The sequence below is a fragment of the Sitophilus oryzae genome, unplaced genomic scaffold, assembly GCF_002938485.1.
Source record: "Sitophilus oryzae breed Bouriz unplaced genomic scaffold, Soryzae_2.0 scaffold_1521_pilon_pilon, whole genome shotgun sequence".
Lineage (NCBI taxonomy): Eukaryota > Metazoa > Arthropoda > Insecta > Coleoptera > Curculionidae > Sitophilus > Sitophilus oryzae.
This window is the reverse complement of record NW_022146194.1, coordinates 1,679,079-1,703,014: the sequence shown is the minus strand read 5'-3', so window position 1 is coordinate 1,703,014 and position 23,936 is coordinate 1,679,079. Positions and strand designations below refer to the sequence as shown.

The 23,936-nt window shown below is 32.7% G+C and overlaps 1 protein-coding gene across 1 annotated transcript; it reads left to right on the top strand.

Annotated features, from left to right (window-relative positions):
- The first annotated feature begins 1,924 nt into the window (after window positions 1–1,924).
- LOC115878715 (annulin) lies at window positions 1,925–16,599 on the top strand. The gene is made up of 11 exons (XM_030895294.1): window positions 1,925–2,559; window positions 6,146–6,391; window positions 7,660–7,906; window positions 9,383–9,580; window positions 10,099–10,313; window positions 11,371–11,623; window positions 11,701–11,794; window positions 12,644–12,849; window positions 15,298–15,657; window positions 15,809–16,002; window positions 16,064–16,599. The coding sequence occupies exons 1-11, from the start codon at window positions 2,430–2,432 to the stop codon at window positions 16,198–16,200; spliced, it is 2,280 nt and encodes a 759-aa protein (XP_030751154.1). The 5' UTR covers window positions 1,925–2,429; the 3' UTR covers window positions 16,201–16,599.
- The last annotated feature ends 7,337 nt before the right edge of the window (window positions 16,600–23,936 follow it).

Below are 23,936 nucleotides of genomic sequence, written 5' to 3'. Positions count from 1 at the left end.
CGTTGAATCTGACACTTTATGTCAGTTTAATAAAATATTTTCGTACTTTTATGCTTAGGCGTAAAAGTGCTTTACTTTTATGCCTAGGCGTTAAAATGACTTTTTTATATTGTCGCAAAAAATATTGTTTTTAAATACTTTGCATGTGTTAGAGGTCCTGTAGAAATATGCATCTATTATCTTATAGTCGAAGGTTCCCTTAACATTAAAACGATTTATTCTATGTCAATCTACAAGAACTGCGCTACTTAAGAATATGAGAAGTATTAATTATTTAATAACAAACCGTGTAGATCGTCAGTTGTTGATCAATATTTATTTTCATCTAAATAACATTATTATGTGAGATATCGCTTTCATCAGAAGTGGGATTTTTTGTGTAGGGTGTGCGAATTTAGGTTTGTTCCCACAAGGGCATTTTTTTTTCATGACAAGGGTCCGTCCTTTGCCGGAAACCCTGCGACCTGTGAGGCCTGTTGTGTTTGTCCCCTTTCTATAACTGCACCCATTCTCCAATCCCTGTGCCCTGCACTAGCTTATGCAGGTCCTTGATAGGATGGGAGCATAGTTCCTCCGGTTCTAGCCTAGCTTTCGCAAATAAAAAGTGTCATATTATGTGCTCCGCTGTTTCAGGATCTTTATCGCAGAGTCTGCAGCAAATACTTCCTTGATACAAGTTGAGCTTGTTCAGGTAACACTTGACAGCCATGTGTCCTGTCAAGAAGCCTGTTGTGATCCCCACAAGGCATCCAAACCGGTCAGAAACTTGTCAAATGTAGTTGATCACATAAGCCATTCGTAAACAAAAAAACATAGATTACCTACTAATTTAACTATTTTAGACAGTTTTTGGATGATGTGAGAATGAACCTTTTATCGCAGTGAATTTTTAAATTTTAATTAAATTAAAATTCATTGGTGTCAACCATGACTGACTAACTGGAATTTAAATTTCCCGCTGGGGATTCAGGTGGTAGCTCTGCTACAAGAAATGTCAGGTTGCCGCATTTATTTATTTATTTCCTGACATTCTCATTTGTTTTGACACGTTTTTAGTTTAAATAAATAGTGTTATGATACCTTTACGCTTAAAAATGTTTACTAGCTGACCTTGCAATTGAACATTGTTCTTTTTAGAACCTCTTTTAGCGCGAAGTGTACAAGATAGCTTAATAGCCGTAAAAAACTCATCGCAACTTTATTAGAATATTTTGAAGGAGAAAGCGGTAATAATAAGTAGTATTGTTAAGAAGATGATATTTGTTGATGTAAGTAATAACTGTTTATACAGGGTGTCCCAGAAATAAGTGCAAGTATTTTAAGAGGTGGTAGATCTCGATAAAAGAAATTAAATATTTTCTCTTTATCGTTTTTCAAATAAGTCTAAAATAACCGAGTTATTTTACTTTGAAAATTTCCAAAAAAATTATTTTTTTATTCAAATTTTGAGAACCACTGGTTCTTTTCTGGATTTTCTTTCTTGTAAATTTAATATACTACCTAATGTTGCCATATTATCAAGAAATTATGTTTTTTAACTAAATGCTAAAAAAATCCAAAAATTTTTTCAAAATATTTTTTTCGCGAAAAAAACCTCATAGGCGTGTTTCTGGGGTTGAACTATACTACCAGTTAAAATATTTGCACTTATTTCTGGGACACCCTGTATATTTACAATGCTGAAAAAAATTCTACTGCGGAAAAAATAGATACATTTTTAAAACCAAATGTTTTATATCATTATGAGTAACCTCGTATAAATGATCAATAGATTATTCATTCTGAGATCAAATATAAAAATATTTGTTCTTCTTATTAACGAGTCTAGAGTCTAGATAACAAAGTTAAATATATCCTCTTAAATATTACACACCTTACGTCAGACGATAGAAGATATATACGAAACATCTCGTTGTTATGTCGTATATACTTAACTCACTACTGTTCCAGCGCCATACATCTAAGGTCAGCATCTCTAGGCATGGTCGGTCAGTTGGTCAGACATACACCGGTCAGAATATATCACTTAAACGCGTTATAGACTTGATAGATTTAAATATATAAGCTAAGTTTAGTGACAGTGAGTTTTTTTAATATTTTGTGCGAAAATACGGAGAAGAAATTTTTTCTTGAAAATTTCAGTCATTTTCTAAATAATTTTTTATAGTATAAAAATTTGTGTTCCTTATTTTTTTTAGTTAAAAATACTAAAAGAATCATATATCTGTTCTTCCAACCGTTTTAATGACATAAAACTATACTTAAATTCGAAATTTCTTTCTATTTATTTTCAGTTTTATTTAATATAATATTGTGTTAGTTTTTATAAGATTATGCAGCAAAATTATACTGGTTTTATAATAAAATAATTATTTAAATGATATTGTTAATTTAATATTAAAGAAAATAAATAAAAAAAAAAGTTAAATATGAGAGGTACAAGAAGTCGGTGTTGCCATTATCGGTGGCCTTGGTTTAGGGGCAGTTGGTCCCCAAAAAGTGACATATCCTTGCAGCCCTTGCCTAAACCTGAGGAAGCGATTGAGGTTAAAGAAAGAGGTAACGTATCAATGTTTTCTTTTATTAAATATTTTTGTAATACTTTTATCTCCCAACATTTCACAGAAAAAAACATTATAATAAACCCCACAATTCTAGAAAACAATGGTGTATTTTACTTCTAAAATAGTATACTAGGCATCACAGTGTAGCTTTTATTTCTATCAATTTGTAGATTTCCAAAATAGTTATAGCTTAATTTTATACGAAAATAGCGTGGTGGTAATGGATTGTCACAATTTGTGTCAAACAATATTGAGTTTGTAGTTTGTACTCGTTGAAATTTAAATAAAAAAATCAATTTTACAAATTGTAGCACTACTAACTAAATGTTTTTAACACAATTTGCTCTTACTAGGCCCTAGGTATTATAAACTGAGTTGGAGAAGAATAATAATTTGGACTTATGTTTACAAAAATCTACTAAGTACAATGTTGTAGCTTTTTCTTTTTATATGTTTTTCAGTGTTTTCTTATTTCGTTTATACAGGGTGATTAATTCCACCTACTTATTGCTTCTTATATTCAAAGTTAATTAAAACTAAATGTATTTTTCTATATATTATACAGGGTGATTAATTCCACCTACTTATTGCTTCTTATATTCAAAGTTAATTAAAACTAAATGTATTTTTTTATATTATTTGATATACCGGGTGCGTCTCAAAAGTGGCTCACCCCTATAACTTTTTTATATTTTTAGAACAAAAAACGAGATTTGGTATGTTAGTATATAACATAAGTTAGGATTGATTGACGTCAACTTTTGACATTTTCGCGTATGGTTTATTTAAAATTATAACATGCGGTTCATGACGAAAATTTGACTCGAAATACCAAATATACCGAAATACCACACACGTATCAAATAATTCGCAAAAAAATGCTTTTTCTAAATATGCTAATGAGCCACCCTTGTATCATTTGAAAAAATTGAGATATAATTAAATTTAGGCATCTTTTAACCGGCCAGGACAAGATCTAAAAAATTAAACGATCAAATATATTTTTCCAATGATTAAAAATTAGTGTTTTTAACATAGCTGTGGCACTCTAGAATGAAATTTAAAATACAATTTTTTATTAAGCGAGAATGTCAAAATTTGACATATGATATGTCTTTCTATTCAGGATGTCATTGTCTATCGAATAAAGTAAAAAAATACCGAGGGTGCCATTTAAAAATCAAATGTTGTAGTCATTTCCGGTGAAACAGGAAGTGACCAAAAACAGTTGAATACACGTCAATCAATCCTAATTTTGGTCATATACTAACATCAACAAAGTTATAGGTGTGAGCCACTTTTGAGACGCATCCTGTAGAACAGTGCTTTCAAATAGATTACCACTTCCAGGTAAAGTTTATAACAAACTTTTGGTATATCTTTTTTTAGAAACTCTATTTTTAGTACAATTATTGGCCTAATTTTATAATGAACTTAGCTTTCAGCAGTGTTTTAATTAATTATATTAGTCATCTTTAGTAAGTCTTAAATAGAATTTTAGTTTTGTAATAGCTCTCTTTATTAGAAATTTTACTCAAAGATTTTATTAAAGTTTAATCATATTTCTAATACATAAGGATGTTTTTGTTGATTCAGTTCTATTTCTTTCAAAGACAATTCATAATTCATAAAATTGTCATAAAGCTCGTAATTTATTGTTTTTTGTTCAAGGCAAACATGATTTTATTTGTTTTTTATGTTTCGCAAAATAATCGTTTGTGGATAACCAAGGACTAAGTCACATATATCTTACAACTTTGTTTTTGGCAAACTTTTTTTAAACGTTTGAAATAATTGTAAAATTTCTATACACTATGTCCCAGGATTGTGTTTACAAGAGATAATTTTTTTTATAAACATTTTAAGAAAAATGCATCAATTTCGATTATACTTTTCCAAATTTTTTTTTCCAATTTTTTTAGAGTAAATTAAAAAAAAATTGGTTTGGTTTTGTCGAGTCGGACTCGTGCACGAAGGGTTCCGTACCATTCATTATCTATACCACATTAGACACTATATTATTATAAACTTTTTTTCCGATTTAGCTGAAATTTTGAATGTGCGTATAAGTAATTTAAAAAAAATGAAGAAACACATTACTAAAAATTGTATTAATGAACAATAAATATGTAAAAAGTAAAAATAAATATGTTAAAATATGTAAAATTTAAAAAAAAAAACGATTAAAAAAAGTAGCCTTGACTAGGATTCGAACCTGCCTTACTACGGCTTCAACGTCATAGCAGCGTAAAGTCCTAACGCTTTAACCATACGGCCACCGAGGACTTGAAAGATTCTATGTAAAATTCTTACTTAAAAGATAATGTTTAGTGAAAGTACTTTTTTATTTATAAACATTTATTTAATTCTGTTTTTAGAGTTTGTTCTTATAGCGGCAACATAGATACATTATCTGTGAAAATTTCAACTGTCTAGCTATAACGGTTCATAAGATAGACCTTTGTGACAGACGGACGGACGGACAGCGAAAGAAAAAATTAAAAAAGAAAAAAAAGGCAAAGTCTTGGTTTTGCTATTGCATTTGTTCATCACTAGATGGTATAGGGTTCAGTGAGACGCAACTTTCCTAACCTGTATATTTTGTCAAAATAAATAAATACCGTTTTAAATTTCATAAATATTTAGTATACTAATCAGAGTTCTATGAATGACACATTTAAGTAGTTCTTGTTATATCGAGGCCAGTTAGAGCATTCAACGTCATTTTAAATGTCAATCTTTTCTATTATTTTATACAGGGTATCCCAATAGTTCGTGAAAATAGAACAACACTGTGTTTCTAGAATTAAAATAAGTTAATAATTGTGTCCAACTTTAACTTTAACTTATTGGGACATTCCGTATATCAATATTTTAGAATTTTAAACATTCTCAGTTACATTTTGTTATAGCTACATTTTTCAAAATACACAAAATTTATTTTTTTACTGCAAAAATTTTACTAATATTTTCAATATGCATGTTTGTTTCAAAGTAAAGTAATTTCTAAATTCTATTTTTAAACACGGCATTTTAATGTAAGTCGATTATTTTTCGTTCGATTTCTAGCCTATAAACATTCTGGACATTTTTAAAACAAAATATTTTCCAACTACCTACTTTCATATTCCACCCACATAAGACGTTTTTAAATGATTACATCTGGTACCGCAAAAACAGAAACTTCTTGAGATTTATGTGAAAAGAAGAATAAATAAAGTATAATAAATACAGTGGGATATACCTGGTGGTTTTGAAAAATTGACTCACCTCTAAAACTTTTTTATTTTTTCAGATAAAAAATCATGATTTGGATCTTAGTGTTTGACATAAACTGGAATTGATTGACGTATTCAATAATTGTTTTTGGTCACTTCTTGTTTCACCGGAAATAACTACAACTTTTGATTTTTAAATGGTACCCTCTGTATATTTTTATTATACAGAGGGTATATTTTTATTACACATATATATTTATTTGATAGAAAATTACATTCTGATTAAAATGACAAAAAAAATTATATTTTAAATTTGTATCTTTGTTTGACTTTGTTTTATTTATTTAGATTTTTATGTTCCAGATGAAACAGATAACTTGACTTTCGAAGAAAAAATCAAAGAACCCAATATTTTGATAATCAGGTCAATCAATCCATGTTTGGATGAAAATGGTGCCAACCATAGGACATCAAAATACGAACTAATGAGAAGAGAACATTATCCACAACTGGTAGTAAGAAGAGGTCAACATTTTAAGCTAATAATCACACTGAGCAGACCATATGATGAATCCAAAGATGGCATATCGTTTATTTTTGTTGTAGATGGTAAGTCTATATTATTATTTTTCTGTTTAAATAGTAGGTATTAAAAACATCGAGTGGCAATAGATAATATACCGGGTGCGTCTCGAAAGTGTGGTTCACCCCCTATAACTTTTTTAATTTTTCAGATAAGAAAAAAATGAGATTTGGTATGTTAGTATATGACATAAATTAAGATTTTTAAATGACACCCTTGGTATATTTCTACTTTATTTGATAAAAAATGACACTCTGAATAGAATGACATATCATATTATGTCAACTTTTGACATTTTCGTTAAAAAAAATCGTATTTTAAATTTCAATCTAGCGTGTCATAGCTGTATAAAAACATTAATTTTTAATCAAGGAGCCTTGGAAAAATAGATTTGATCGTCTAATGTTTTTCGTATGTTATCCTGACCGGTTAAAAGATTGTCAAATTGTATTTTTAATCATATTTCAATTTTTTCAAATGGAACAAGGGTGGTTCATTGGCATATTTGGAAAAAGCATTTTTATACGAATAATTTGGTACCACACACTTGGCATTTCGAGTCAAATTGTCGTTATGAACCGCATTTTACAGTTTCAAATAAACCATATGCGAAAATGTCAAAGACATTTAATATGTCATTCTATTCAGAATGAATAGTCAGGATTCTGTCAAATAAAATAAAAATATACCGATGGTGCCATTTAAAAATCAAAAGTTGTAGTAATTTCCGGTAAAACAGGAAGTGACCGAAAACAATTGAATATGTCATTCAATCCTAATTTATGTCATGTACTAACATACCAAATGTCGTTCTTTTATCTGAAAAAATAAAAAAAGTTATACGGGTGAGCTACTTTTGAGACGCACCATGTATAGGCGAGCAACTTTCATTTGCATTCATAATGGTGTTATCTCAATAACCAATAATCTGTAGAATTATTAATTTGTGCATTTCAAACCAAAGAATCCAAAAATTGAATAATATACAAGGCGTGGCTTTTAAAATAAGAAAGCTGGTACTGGTTTTTGGTATATGACACACCCTAGTTTTCGGTTGCACTATTTGGTTGATACACTCTGTAGATATAGATCAGATGAAAAAAATGAAAGTCTCTCCAACGAGAGAATACACGACAGTGTCAGTTGATGTCATTTTAATTGATCGATAAATTGTATTTTCTATCATTTTTGGATGACAACATTGGATTTTAATTTTAATTGGCATGAGTTCTGGTCATAGAAATAGTTACATGTTTTTAACAAAACGAACAACTAACTTTTATTTTCTCTGAAGATGAAGAAAGACCTACTCACGGTTCAGGAACGATGGTGGGTGTACCACTGTTGAAAAAAGCGGATAGGTACCTTCCATGGAACGTAGTTCTGCATTCTGTCCATGAAGATACCATAACGGTTAATGTTTTGACACCTCCGGATACCATAGTTGCCAAATGGAGACTGGATGTGGATACCAGGATTATTGATGATGGAGCCTATAGTTATAGCTGGGAGACCAAAATTTATATACTATTTAATCCATGGTAGGGTAATGGCGAATATTAAGTTGATAGGGTAACTAGAACTGTCGTAGTATTAATATTGCTAATAATAATGTCAATCTATAGATCATCTCAAATACATTTTTAGTCTCGTGATTAAGCTTGACCGGTACAGCGTTGCCTACTTTTACATATTTTCTTTTAATCAAAATATTTTAGGAAACAAAAGTAAATTAATTGTAAATATATAAACAGTACTATAAACAACATTATTTACATCAACTTAGTAATATAAACAACATTATTTACATCAACTAAACTCACCTCTTAACAGCACTAACTTTAAAAAATGCTGACGTTTAACCATTTCGAACGATATAAAGTTATGGGTAGCTATTTCTAAGAATGAGAGAAATATTAGGTTTTTTATCTTTGTATCGAAGTGTGCCTTGATAGTTGCCTAATTATTTTTTATCAAAATTTAATATTCTATATTATTATTTATCTGCATAATTAGAGACTTTTGAAAAGGTAAATTAACATTCTATATTAATTTTAGTAATTACAATTGAAATCGATAGAAAAAACAAAGCTAAAAAACGTATTTTTTGAGTGACGAATATAATATTTCGAATATGACGTTTTCTAAAAAAATCATCTAAGATGTTCAAACTGAGCACCTCCTTGTTGAATACATAATAAACATTTTTTGCGCACAGAGTTACAGCGATTTATTAGGCGAACTGGTGTAAGTCCAAAAGCTTGCCTAGTAGCCTTCTGCAATTCTTCTCTCGTCCCCATAGTTCTTCCTTTATATATAAGGTCTTTTAATTTTCCCAATTTTCAAAATGGTAAAAAAATCAAAAAGACCCCGTATCTCAGTTGGCAGTGAAAATATCAACAGACGGTTTATGCCATTAAACGTGTCTCAGAAATCGAGCCCATGACATCTATGTCGGTTTTGCTCTATCTAGTGAGGAAATAGGTTTTCTCTGTTAAAACAGACTAATTTCGACCACCCTGTAGACTTCGCACTAAAAGAAAAAATATTCGACTAGAAGAGGTTCTAAAAAGAACAATGTTCGACTGCAAGGTCTGCTAGTAAAAATTTTTAAGTTTAAGGTATCACTACACAATTCATTTAAACAAAAAACTCGTAATACAAAACGAATAACAATGTCAGGAAATAAATAAATAAATGTGGTAACCTGACATTTTTTACAGCAGATCTACCACCTGAATCCCTAGCGGGAAATTTAAATTCCAGTTAGTCAGAACGGCGCCGAATATGTCATGGTTGGCAACACTGAATTTAAAAATCGCACCCTCGATTACGTAACTAAAAGTTTAATTGGTATCAAATATAGATGAAAAGTACAACAATTCACTGCAGTAAATTCGCATACACTACACAAAAAATCCCATTTCCGATGTAAGAGCTTATAGTACAGCTTACAGTTAGAATTTTTACATGTTCAGTGATATTTGTGAATAAGTAAACTCTTCTGTTGTTTCCAGGTGTAAACAGGACCAGGTGTTTATGAAATCTCCGGAATGGAAAGAGGAATCAGTTTTGAATGACGTGGGTATAATATACCGAGGAACTTACAACAGGATTAAACCTGTGATATGGAAATACGATCAATTTGAAAAAGACGTTTTAGATTGTGCGCTTTACCTTGTTCATATTGTTGGTAAAGTGAAGAGCAGTTTCAGGTAAGGAGAGAAATAATAAGTCTGAAATTACCGACAATTAGATGCACATGAGAACATCAAAATTTATAAACCTAAAGATAGTATGAACAGAGACAATAATTCCATTCGGTTCGTTGCTCCTATTGCTCTAGTTTCGGTAATTATTGGTCCGCTCGGTTAGTTTTGTCTCGCTTGGCTAGTTTGCCAGGCCTATTCGATGCCAACTGAGCGCCTATATAAACGCTCAAGCTGTAGTTTAGTTTTAATCATCTGCTGACGATGTTAACATATTTAGCGAAACGCGCGTCCACTGCAAAAGTAAAGTTTCCACCAAGGGTTCCAACCCTCAACTTTTAAAGCCTGCTTATTCAGTATCATTAATTGTTCAGTATCGTTCAGTTCAGTTTATTGTGCAGCATCTAAATGTGTTTTGTATTCTTCTTTTTATTATTTTTGCGAACATCTTTGTATATTACTGGTAGTAGGCTTATTGGTTTATAGTTTTTGATTCCTATCATATTTCTGTTTTTTTTTGACAGGTCTGATCCAGTGAGGACTTCGCGGGCTTTGGCTGCAGCTGTCAATGCGGCAGATGACGAAGGAGCTGTTATGGGTAACTGGTCGACGGACCATAGTGGCGGTACTGCCCCAACCAAATGGTTGGGTAGTTCGGAAATATTGCAGAAATATTTCAAAAAGAAGAAGCCGGTGAAGTATGGACAGTGTTGGGTGTTTTCTGGAGTTTTGACTACTAGTAAGTGGCAATTTTTGAGACCTATGAAGTGCGATGAACAAAGCTAATAAAAATAGCTTACTACAATGTCTGGCTGAAGTTAGTATTATTAAATTTTATATATCGAACATAGTTGCTAAATAAAATCCGAAAAAAATCAAAGAGAAAACATCAGATGATTGAAATTCTTAAAAATACTAAAATGTCACTGAGAGAACACAATAAACAATAATAATAATATTCATTATGCAATTGCAAAATCTAATTTAAATAATTGCAGGCGTCTGATACTCGTCATCTCCATTGAAAAGGTAGCGACTCCCGTTCAAGGTCATAGAAACATACATAAACATCTTTATGGTTGTCTCGTAGGTGCATGATTGATTTTTGTTATACGAGAAGTAAAGGCCCGTCTACGCATAATATTTTACCTGTCATTCTTACCTGTTCAGGCAAAACGTATCAAGTAAATCCTTGTGTGCACACGAAAAAACGGCCCGTTTTTCTTGAACTGTATTAAGACTAACTATTCTCTAGAGAGTGGATCTCACTGGATGATTAAGTTTTACAACAAAACAAAAATATTATTTTTAATTTTACATTATCACAGAAACATTCTTTTAAGACGAACGTCATTCTCGTCAAAAATGAAAATATAAAATTGAAATAAGATGGTCTGGAAATTATGATATAGACATTTATTTGGTATTACAACGAAAGGCTTCCTTCTTGAAGAGTTATACAATTTATAATTATTACAATGAGAGAGTTGTGTAAATGTTAACAGCTCTAACAAATTTTATTTCTTCCGAGTGGTTGTACTTCCTGGGTTGCCGGTTGACTTTTGTCTTTTGGGCCTGATGATGGGAATAGTTTAAATTCTCGAAACATGTCGCCCCCCTTGCTTTTTTGAAGCATTAAAATGTAAATTAAACAACTTAAAGATTGTGAGTTATTTGTCCTTTTACCCACCTTCAAAGGTTTTGCTTTGAAAAAATATTATTATTAAAAAAAATAATATAAATATTATTAACAAGAAATACTACAGGTTATTATACAAAATCATTTATTTCTTTAGTTTGTAGAACTCTGGGAATACCAGCAAGGACAGTGACCAACTATTCTTCAGCTCACGACACCCAAAATTCCTTAACAGTGGATTATTTCATGGACAAGAATGGAACCATAATGGATGAACTTAATTCTGACTCAGTATGGAATTTCCACGTTTGGAACGAAGTGTGGATGTTGCGACCGGACTTGGGAAAAGAATATGGCGGTTGGCAGGCCATAGATTCGACACCTCAAGAGCTTAGTGAGGATATGTACAGGTAAAAGCATAAAATAATAATATTTCTAATCATTTCTAATTGGAATTTGATATTTATGATTTTTATATGCCTTGTAGATGTGGACCAGCATCAGTTATAGCAGTAAGAGAAGGAGAAATTCTAAGACCACACGACAGCAATTTCCTTTTTGCTGAAGTCAATGCTGATAAGGTAAATCTACGTCGGTTTTCTAATATACAGGGTATTCCACATTCGAGCATAACCACTGAGATCTAGCCAAATATATACGGGGTGGGAGGTGCGCCACCAAACTAATGTCGATTTTGAAATAGCTACTTACTGTCACTAGAAACTTATTGCCATGACGAGACCAGTTCCCTTGGTTGCCATTTTATTGAAAAATTGCTATTTATTCAAAATATGAGCTAGATAGGTATAGGAAACTCTAATATAGTTTGAAAGAGCATATAAATCTGCTCCGACTTATTTTAAAAAACACAGAGTATTGAAATAACAAAGTTTTTATGTAAAATAAATATTTAAAATCGACCAGCAATTTTTGATACTCCTGTATACATTAACGAAGCAATCAAGTTTTTTAGTTGAGTTTATTTCTCTGGATAAAAAGTCAGCACAATAATTAATTATTAATTCTGAAAAATAATGTACAGGGTGTTGACAATCTTTTGTATTATAACATGCTTAAATATCTTTAAATAGGTATCTCAAAAACCAAAGCTTGTAAACATATTTAAACCTTATAATAAATATCCTATTTTGTATCCAAGGATCCAAAAATAAAATAGAAAACCGCGTGTGTGTGTTCCATAAGAAAAAAATTAACTTTGGTATGGATCTTACTTCTGACATACCTTATACATTTCAAAATAATTTTAAATTATGCACATTGCCGTCCTATATATACCCATAACATATGTTGTGCCTATATCTTTCCGTTTTCGTATAATCAATAACAGAGGCGAATGAGGTGCATCTCCCTGTATAAGTTGAGAGACTATGTGCTTTGCTAAATCACACTTTTTTACTTATATTTTGTAGATATTTTGGAGATACAATGGGCCAAGACAGCCGTTGAAACTACTAAGAAAAGATACTTATGGAATAGGAAAGCTGATTTGTACCAAAACTCCCGGATCTTTTGACAGAGAAGACATAACTGCTTCATATAAATATCCAGAAAAGACCAACGAGGAAAGAATAACGATGTTGAAAGCTTTACAGCAATCTCAAAGCTTATTTTCTAGGTAAGATATTTGCGTGGCATGAAGAGATATACCATTGATTTTTAAGTATCCTCGTAAGACAATCCGAAGATTGTTCTTACTTGTAATAGCTCTAAAAGCCTAAAAGACTCATGGCTTGATTGGTTATCTTTCTTCATTTGTTTCTGTCTTTCGCCTTTATTCTCCACCCATCCACTCTTATCCTTCTCAAGTCCCCTTCAACATCCTTTCTCCATCTGATTCTTGGTTTACCCCTCCTTCTCTTTCAACCTATTTCACGTTTCATTATCATACTAGGAACTCTTGCTTCAGCCATTCTTTAATGTGTCATCTTAGTCTTTGTGCTCTTGCTACTCCCGTTATACTCGGTGCCCGATATAGTTGCTTTAATTGTTCACTGGTTCTTATGGTCCAATATGTTGTCTACCTTCTTTCCTCCAAAAATCTTTCTCGGTATTTTTCTTTCCCAAATCTCTAGCCTTGAACTTTCCGTTCCATTGAACGTCCACGTTTGACATGCATACAGCACCATTGATCGTATCATTGTTTGGTACATTCTGATATTTAAACTTCTAGAGATGTTCTTATTCTTAATAATTTCCTGTAGTGCGCTAACACATCTATTTCTTGCCACTATTTTTGCCACAATTTTCTGAGTTACATTTGGTTTCCTTAGAAATATGGTTCCTAGATATGTGAATGTATCTACTTTCTCAAACTTGTATCGTTTCCCTCTCTCAGAATCTATTTGTAGACATCTTCATTTTTAAAAATACCTTTCTGACTTCTCCATAAACTTAGTTTTCTTCTCATTAAACAATAAGCCCATTTTTTGCACTTGATCTTCTAGTCTTTTGGTCACCGATATCAGCTCTTTCCGATCTGTCGCTAAGATAACTAAATCATCTGCAAAGGCTATGCATTGGTGTCTTTTTGTAGAAGGCCCTATATGTTGATCCTGCATCTTTTAATAATACTGATACTTTTAATCTTTGATTTTTCTGGCTCATATATCTGTTGTCTTAAAGTAAGTAAGGGTCTTAGACCGTTGGAAGCAAGGGTCGGGAGCCTACCTATAGACCCAATAAGTGACACAAGCTACCGTTTCGTCTACCCGGCCTGGGTCAACCGGGCGGGTTAAACAATCCTCTGAAAGTAGGTCTTAGTGGAGCAGAAGCACGGAGATACCTCCGACTGTTCCACGAAGGACTTGCTCCAGAGGAAGAAAAAGCGAAAACACTCCTCCGAAAAGGGGAGAGTAAAGAAACCAAGAAACAACCTGACTCATCTCCATCAAAGGGCAAGAGAGGGAGCGAGAACCTCTCACTGAGAAAAAAGCCATGATGGAAAGCCGTCCAACACCGGGAGGCAAGCAGAGACGTATCACTAGCTGTGCCGCTATTGCTGGACAAATGAAAATGGCGGTGCTGCCAAAGGATTTCTCAGAGGTTGCTCTGACCACCGATCAGCAAACGTTTCTAGAAGAGGCTATACTGGACGAAGTAGTGACAATCGGATAACAACACAACGATCTACAAAATGTGGGTCAGCTGCGTTTTGCGTGGATACAATTTCGGGTGGGCATGATCCTCATAGATTGTGTATCTCAAGAATCGGCGAATTGGTTGGTGGAAATCACACCTAAGCTTAAAATTTGGCAAGGGCCGGAACTGGTTGCAGTGAAGGGAGAAAACATCTCTAAAGGGGCAGCCATCACGGTCTTTTTGCCGAGGAGCAAGGGGAAAGACACCACCTACCTGCTGAGCCTTATCAAGGGTCAGAACTTCAATGTAAGGACATCGAGTTGGCGAGTCATCAACTCGAGGGAGGAGGGTCATGGTCAGGTCCTCACAATAGGAATTGACCTCAAATTCAAGAAGGCAATAAAGGGGGACATATCCTCTATTATAGATACGGGACAACACCGGTATCAGATCTAAGGAGAGACCAAGTTAAAGAGGTGGAGAAAATGGAGACAGATCCTCCAGCCTCCACCTCACAGGTTCCTCAGCCGGAGGCAAGCTCCTCGACTGTGAAGGGCGGCACGGAGGGCTAAACTCCAACCGTGGAAGGATGTGTACCCTCGAGGGAAGAACTGTTGTCAGAGGAAGATGGGGAATACCCTGTCCCCTCTACAATAGAGGTATGATGGGTTATAGACTGTGTGATGACTCAAGGAAGGGGGGCACAATAGATTTTATTATTATTTAATTTAAGGTCGCCGTGATTACCCCCCCCCCCTCTTACTCATTCTACATTCTACATACATTAGACCGTTGGACGATTCCCATTCCAGCTTCTTGAGTTTTGCTTTAAGATGAGTTCCACTGGGGAAGCAGAACGGTTCTGGTCCAATCAATGGAGTCCTTTTCTAGCTAGATCTTTGCATTGATAGCATTATACTCCTTCCTTAATAAATTTAATAACATGTAATATTAAAAAAATCTAATACCTGATTTTCTGTTGTAGATATTACCTAAATGAAGACTTCAACGACATCTACTTCCACTTCAACCTCCTGGATGACGTAAAAATAGGCCAACCGTTTGACGTATCTCTAGCGATGCGGAACCGATCCAAAACGACAGCTTTCAAGGTTTCTGTCATTCTGCGAATTGACGTGGTCACCTACACTGGCAAAGTGGGCGAATCTGTCAAAAAAGAGACTTTCAACGTGCTGGTCCAGCCGGATTCGACTCACGAAGTCAAACTAACAGTGGCGTACGAGGAATACGTCAAAAGACTGATAGATCAAGCTGCTTTCAACATTTCTTGTTTGGCGTCCGTACCTGAGAACAAGTTTGAGTATTATGCACAGGATGATTTTCGGTAAGTGACGTTTTGTAATAAAAATAACAGAAAGATAACAGAAATTTTGATAAAAAAAAATATTTAGTGAAAGGTTCATAGCATTTTAACTGTAAACCTTTCATGAACGTAGAGTTTTGTGAAGTTACTGTAGAGTGATATTTTTTTACAGGGTCAGAAAACCGGATATCAAAATTCTTCTACATGAACAACCTGTTGAATCTGTAGAAACTGTGGCTTATGTTAGTGTAGAGAACCCACTTCCTGTTGCCATCAAAAAAGGGGAATTTAGCGTAGAAGGTCCAGGAATTGAAGGGAAATTAAGGCTTAAAGTCAAGAATGTGGAACCAGGACACCATGCGAAAGGTTTGTATGACACATATTTTTTCAAACTAAAAATTAATTCATTTACACCATTATTCTTTAGCTGAGTTCAGATTTACCCCGGATAGAGTTGGAGATTTTGCCATTGCTGCTAAATTTTATTGCAAGGAAATGGATGATGTGGACGGGTTTTTGATGGTAACAGTGGAGCAAAAGAAAGAACAAAATGGCCATACTTGAGAAGTATTTTAAGTATTTTATTTTACTCTGTCTTTCATTAAATCAACATGTTTTATTTAGCTACTAGTTTAACGAATTTGTATAGATATGATTATTTACCTATAATTTATTTATCAAATGATTGGAATGACTAGATTTTTAGATTACGCATTATGACAATAATTTTAAAGTAGTTGATGTTATTCTTTATAACAAGGGTGCTACCTACAGCAATTAAAAAAAATAATGGCATTCAAGACAAAAAAATATATTTTGTTTAAATCTTAACATCCTGTATCTTTAAAACTATGCATTTCCGGACCCATGTATATACTGTGTATATCCCAGGAATGTCTTTACAAAAGGTAAAACTTTTTTATTATTGTTATTTTGAGAAAAATGCATTCTACATAAAATTTTTTGCTTGTTTTAAAATGGTACCATATGCGAAAATGTCAAAAGTTGACATATGATATGTCATTTTATTCAGAATGTCATTTTCTATCGAATAAAGTAAAAACATATCTAGTGTGTCAATTACAAATTAAAAGTTATAGCCATTTCCGGTGAAACCGGAAGTGACCGAAAACAATTAAATAGGTCAATCAATCCTAACTTATGTCATATACTAACATACCAAATCTCGTTGTTTTATGTGAAAAAGTAAAAAAAGTTATAGGGGTGGTAATACCCGGTATATAAATGTCCATCCAACAATACGTTAAATTACATAAAATACCGTATAATCGAAAAAAAAACGGCGTCAAAGACGGCTGGGAAATAAAAATCGATCATAGTTTTAGCGAGGTCAATCTCTAGTCACCATATACTAAAATATTTGACATAAAACTTTACAAAAATTAACACTAATTAGATTAAAAAAGGATAGAACGTTTGCAGACATATATGAATCTAGCACCAAGTAAATGACGAGTCTACGGTTTGACCTCGCCAAAATTATCATCATGATCATTCCCCAGCCATCTTTGACGCCTTTTTTTTCGATCGTATAAGTTATTATTTATTAAGAAAATACTTGAATGTTTTTGCTATTAATTGTAATTTAGTAATTATGTTGTTCATTAATTTGTAACGAAGCTTTAATTAAACATGTATTTTGTTTAAATATTTAGTGTTTTAGATTTTATTTATTTATATTTTTTTTATATTTTTGTACAACTGTAAATGTGTGTTAGAAAGTAACTATACCCATAAATGTGAATTTTTGTAACCATTTTGAACTAGTAAACTATATGTAAATACTTCTTTAATTTCATTTACATTAAATTGTTTAAAATTTATTAAATTTTTTGCCATCTAGTAAAAAAATACCAAACTGTACACCAAGATTTTCTCAAAGTTTTCTGCAAATAAAGCAAGAACACTGTAACCTCTAAATCTCTTGCAGTTTATTCACTCCCTCATAGATGGCACACTATACAACTTTTACGGTATAGTTCGTACATTCCCCCATAGATGTCGCTCAAACCTCAATTTTAAACTAAAATTTAATTGGAAAACATTTCTACTAACGTTGTTTCCTAGCTTCTCTAGACTTGATTAAAAACTATACTATAAACTGTCATAAAAAATACGTGATTAATTATTTATATACATCGTACCTCTGCAGTAAAGACGAAAATTTATGAGTTTGTAATTGATTTTTGCGTAAGGCAAAAAGGGAAGATTTGTGTCGGGTTCTTTTACTAGCGGTCTGTTAGCTTTGAAAGCTTCACGGCGCTAATGAATTTCGTACTAATTATATCGTGTAATTAACCATACGAGAAGAAAAACACGTCTGATTTTTAGAGTCCGCTAAGAACATATAATATATTTTTTCTATATATCTTATCTGGTCGGATAAGGTGCGGATTACAGATACTAAAGAAAGCCGCATTGAGAATTAATCAAATAAAGATACAGGGTGCTACAAAATCGGGGTACGAGGTAGGGTGCTACAAAATCGGGGAATCGAAGCTAATCAATATTGTAAGGATGAATAGATTAAATATAAAAAAAAACAGAGCCAAACTTGAAATTGGTTTAAATAAATTGTGTTCAAATGTCCGAAACCAAAAAAATATTAAGTGTGGCATATCACTGTACTCAGGAGACCGAGTTCTTTGGAAACCTGAAATAAAAAATGCAGGTCCGTATTTAAAAAAATGAAGTTAGCCTCTGTATCTCACAAATTATCAGCTAATTTGAAAATCTAAAAATACCATCAGATAGCTCTAGTAAGGTGGCTATGAGAATGTGCAATTCGTTTTTTGATTTTTTAAAAAGTAACGACAGGAAAAGATAAAATTAATTTTCAAAAAAATTCGTTTTTTCAATAAAACTCAGCAATCCTTGAAATTTTTAAAACTTTTTTGACGGCATTTTGGTGAACATCCTAAGGCGCTACTTTGCCACAATTTAACCATCTTCGTATCTATTACTGTTTTCGAAATATCATTGCTCGTACATCGAATTTGTAACACCCTGTATAGATCTATTTGCCCTTAGACAAGGAGAGAGAGGGGACAGGTAATACGCATATTCTCCAGTGAAAAATTTGTGAGGCCAAAATTTGATCGGCGGCCATACTTTGCTGACAAGATTTCGAGGTGATACCAAGCGAATTTTTATGTTTTTTGTGAATACTGTTTTGTTTTAAATTTATAAACTGTGTTGTTTAGTATGGTGAAATGTTCAGCGTATAGCTGCAAAGTCTGAAGCGAGAAAAAAGTGTGGCTGGAATTACATTTCACAGGTAAAAATCGATACACAACTTTTGTTATGTGGTCATAAAATGTACATTTTTTTCATTATAGCAGTAAAAATATGTAAAATGCTTTTAATATGTCTTGTACCACATCCAAACCAAACTATTTTTAATAATTCCAAGTAGTATTTTCAATATCCTGTATTATAATTAATGTTTGAAACTATAAATAATGCTACTCAGCATGGATTTCTCCAGTGGCGTAGGGAATTATAATCAGAGAAATACAATTTCTGCAATAAACATTTTTTTTATGTTACATGTAAAAAATGTATAAAGTATTGTTATCAAATATGTAAAATAATTGTAAACTATAAAAAAATTAAAAATTCTAGTGATAAAAAATCTATATGTATAATTGTTATATAAAACTTAAATTTACCTGCCAAGATTTGCTGGGGGTGGACAAACTTGTGGTGGGCTACTTGTTACTACATATATTTTTTTAAATATTCTTTCAAAAAATTTGCTAATTTAGGTGTATAATAATAGTTTCAGTGAGTAATTAATAAAAATTTAAAAATAAATAAAATAACACAAAGCTTCTAGAATTGTTTATTTTTTTGGTAACAAATATTAAAAATTACATTATTCATTGAATCCGTACGCAAGTGTGAAGGGGAATGGCTAGATTCATTATTATACCGTATGGTCGAAAAAAAAACGACGTCCAGTTGGCTTGTAAATGACGATCGACGACATTCCTCATATAATTTTACATATAAAATGACAGCGATCTTCATTTCATAGCTATCGCTGACACGTTTTGTATAGTTTTTATGTCATTTTATATGTAGAATTATATGGGGAATATCATCGATCGTAATTTACAAGCCAACTGGACGTCGTTTTTTTTTTATTATACGCTATAATAATGAATCTAGTCAATTCCCTTCACACTTGCTTACGGATTCAATGAATAATGTAATTTTTAATATTCATTTGTGAAATTGTCATTTCCAAGACGCCGTTTTTTTCGATCATACAGTATATATGTATATACACGTTTAAAACATATGTTAATACATTATTTTTTATTTAATTATACATTATACACACGTTAATAAATAAATGTCTTGATAATCAGTCTACTGTGAATGTTAAATAAATTTTGCATTATCGACTTAGATATTCTAATATTATAAAGGTGAGACTATAAAATACAAAATTGTATATGCATTACTCAAAAATGAACGATATATTAGTTACGTTTTAATAAATATTTTGTACTGTCTAGGTACAAGCTAATTTCTGATGTTACGCCATTGGAGAATTTCGCGTGGTGACAACTTGCCTCACTTTCAACTGCCCTGTTACCTGTCCCCTCTCTTTCCTTGTCTAAGCATTTGTCCCATATCAGGCCATTTCATTTTCATATTCTTTTTGTAACTACGTAAGTATGTAGTTGAATTACCCGTTTTCATTTTAAGCAGCATAAAGAAAAGTCTACCGAACAGTAGACCGATCTTTAAAATTGATTTTCCATTAGGTAGCAAAAATCAATTCTTCTTCGTGAATCAGTTTTAACCATAGGTTTTAACAGTCGCACACACAAAAGCTGAGTCACTCGCCATATCCTCTTTTGCGAAGGCAACAAAGCTACGTGTACATAACGTTCGATATTTTGCCGATGTTTACGACACTGTAAAGCGCATTCCAAATAACAAGAAGCAGTTTGGGAGCCATCGTCGGCAGAAAAAGGCCGCAAGTAGCGCCTCTCTCTACGCGCTTTTTATTGTCTGGCAATTTTCTTCGCGTCATAAATATTGATGTCTCTCCTTTTGTTCGGACTCGGGACCGACAACGCCGCAGATGAAAAACTAAAGCGCACACGTAGCTACCAATCAATTTTCAGCGTGGTACATATACGGCTTCGAATGCATAAGAAAGAGAGAAAGTCAGAAACATTACTGTGCAACAGAGTTGGGCAACGTCGAGAATATTACGTTAACATTTAAATTGTTGACAAGTGTATATCAATAGGGCAATAATTATATTTGGATAGGTACTGACCGCAGGTTCAACACTGTGATCAGCAGTGTCGGGTATTAGAGTTTTAAGAGTCCAAGGGCTGGCAAAGGTTAGTCTTGGGTCGAGATTTCCGTATATAAGAAGAGTACAATGCGTTTATAATGTACTGAACAAAGAGAGGACAGTAAACACGTTGCCAAACGTATGAAATAAACCGAGAAACTGTGCACATCGCTAAGAGACGTGGAAGGGGATATAACAGATTTGTCGCAGTTGACCGGTCGACCAAATCACTTGCGTCTAGCCCTAGCAGGCAACTATTAAGCCCGACCAATCACGTTAGAGTTTTTGACAAACACAAATGAATTAACACGCTTCAAATAACCACGCTAACCAACCTGATTGGTTAAGCTTAAAAGTTGACTGCTAGGGCTAGACACTTCTGACCCAATCAATACCTCTGTCAGTACTTAAAGATCTAGGGAAAGGTGTACGTCATGCGTTCAGCTTCACGATTTAATTACGTCTCGTGATACTTAATTTGTTTATTTATTAACGAGTCGTTGCAATTTTCCCTATAGCTTGAATTTTTTTAAGTGCAAGCTAGAAACACTTGCATTTTTGGTAAAAATAAGTGGAAATGAGTGGGTGTTCGATAGTGGTCGCGCTATTAGAACTCTGAATTCAAAAATCGATATCTCGAAATCTATTAGAAATAATAGTTTAGTACCAATTAGTTTGGTACCAAATGGATGGCTGCCCGGCACATAGTACCCTGGCTGTTCGGGAATATTTAGACAATAGTTTTAACGGAAACGTTATTGGCCTAAATCATACAGTAAATTGGCCAGCAAGGTCTCCTGATATTTCGCCAAATGATTTCTCTCTCTGGGGCCATTTAAAAAACAGGATATAGAAGGATAAAAAATACCCAAATCTAGACGAGTTAAAAAATGTATTGCCGAATGTAATAGAATTTCAGTTTACCAACTAGCGAATGTAAGAAGAGAATTTTATGATCGCCTGGGTTATTGTCTATAGCAGTCGATGGAGGAATATTTCGTGGGCGTACAAGGAAAACCATGTAAGTCCACTTTTTCGTAAAATCGTTTTTTCACATTACCAAGTCTATTTAGGTATAACCTCTCATATTAAATATTCTTTAAGTCCAATACAGTTCAAATATACGAGATATTAATTAAGCTTCAAAATAACTAAGTCCAACGCTAAATTTCTAATCAGAAAAATCTATTAAGTGCACTTAATGGATTTATGAATTTTTTTAACAGTCTGCAAAAATGTTCAAGAAGGATCTGTGGGAATTCCCGATCAAGAAAGCGATTGTGATTCCGATAATGAGCCTCTGGCTCATTATTTGATCCCAAAAAGTAAAGGAGCCAATCAAGAAAAACCCACTAACTCCAGTAAAATTTAAGTTTTTTTTTCAGAAAAATCCATTAAGTCAGATTATTATAAAAAAAATGTCAATAAACAATTTGTTCTTAAAACCCCTGTATTTTAATTTAGCCTAAATTAGCCCTAAATAACCCTAATGTCAATCGATTTCTTTTAGTGCAGTCAAAAAATAAAATTGGATTTTACATATCACTTCAAACATTAAAATCACTTTTTCTCACCTTTTTAGTTTTTGGACTTACATGGTTTTCCTTGTACGCCCACGATTTGAACATCTTCTTAAATCCTAAAGTTCAAACAATTTAATATTACCTAAATTAATAAGTTATTGAATATTGTAATAATACTATAATTAACCTTGTAATTTGATTACTTTATTTTACTTTAATTCATATTAATTTGTATTTATAAATACATCTTTTTTTCAATAATAATAAAGCACTAAATAGGTCAATTTCTGAAATGACAACTTCATTTGACAGTTATCTTTTACCTTGACTAGTGCTCATAAGTAAATATACAGGGCCATAAGAAAGGAGAAATATTTAAAAATAAATCGGTGATAACTCGTAAACGAGCTAATCAAAAGTATCTAAAGTTATTCTTTTGAATGTGGGTTTTAGTGCTCTTCAATAAACCTAAATAGAATTATTCTCTAAAATAATTAGGGAAGCCAATAATTGACCCCATTAAAATTTACATGGGATTTCCTATGTCCTGTTCGACGATGCAACACCCGGTATATGATCTAAGATGAATAGACATTGTCATGAGTGTTAGCAAAACTTACATTACAGTAAAATTAAAATGCAATTATACACTTTTGAGTAAACTTTAAACTCCAACAAATAATATAAATAGCAAAAGCCTTACTGTACAAAGTACAGCAGATATACGTATCAGATGTAAAAAGAAGAATGCTCTATAGGTAAAGCTTAATAAGCATCTGCTATTCTTCACACGTTCTATATACCTACGTATTATAGATAACGAAGAATGTCAGTGTAATCATTAGGCTAACACTTTTAAAAAACATTTTACTCCAGATTATATATAACGTACCTACAAAAAGAAACTTACGTACGTCATAGAAAAAAAGTACATGGTAGAAGCAGAAGAAAAATTAAAAGCGCGGCGTTGAAGTGAAGATTTGGTTTAAATTAAGCCGTCAGTCGATCTGACGTGCGGATTAACGTGAAAACTTGTAATAAAGCAGATATATTTGCGAAACGTATCATTTAGTTAACGAGATCGCGCCTTTGCTGACGGAGGAAAAAGCAAAAATACCGAGAGATTTGTAATGTGTGAAACGCACGTGTGCCTACAGGGAGTACAGCTTTCTTTTGTAAAGGAAAATACTTATACAAAATTTCCAAAATTTTCTTTGTTATAAACAGAACTAATAAATAAAAATGTCCTATATCTACCATATCTTATTTACTGTCCTAAGTAGGCAGGAGTGGATGGGGAAGTGGAAACCGGCCCGGGAAAAACTGACAACCGGCCCAAATGCACAAAAACAAAATGACCATAACGAAGAAACATATTTTATTTATTAATGGTTAAGTTATTTATTAATAAGTAAGGGTGTTTTTCGCTCGTG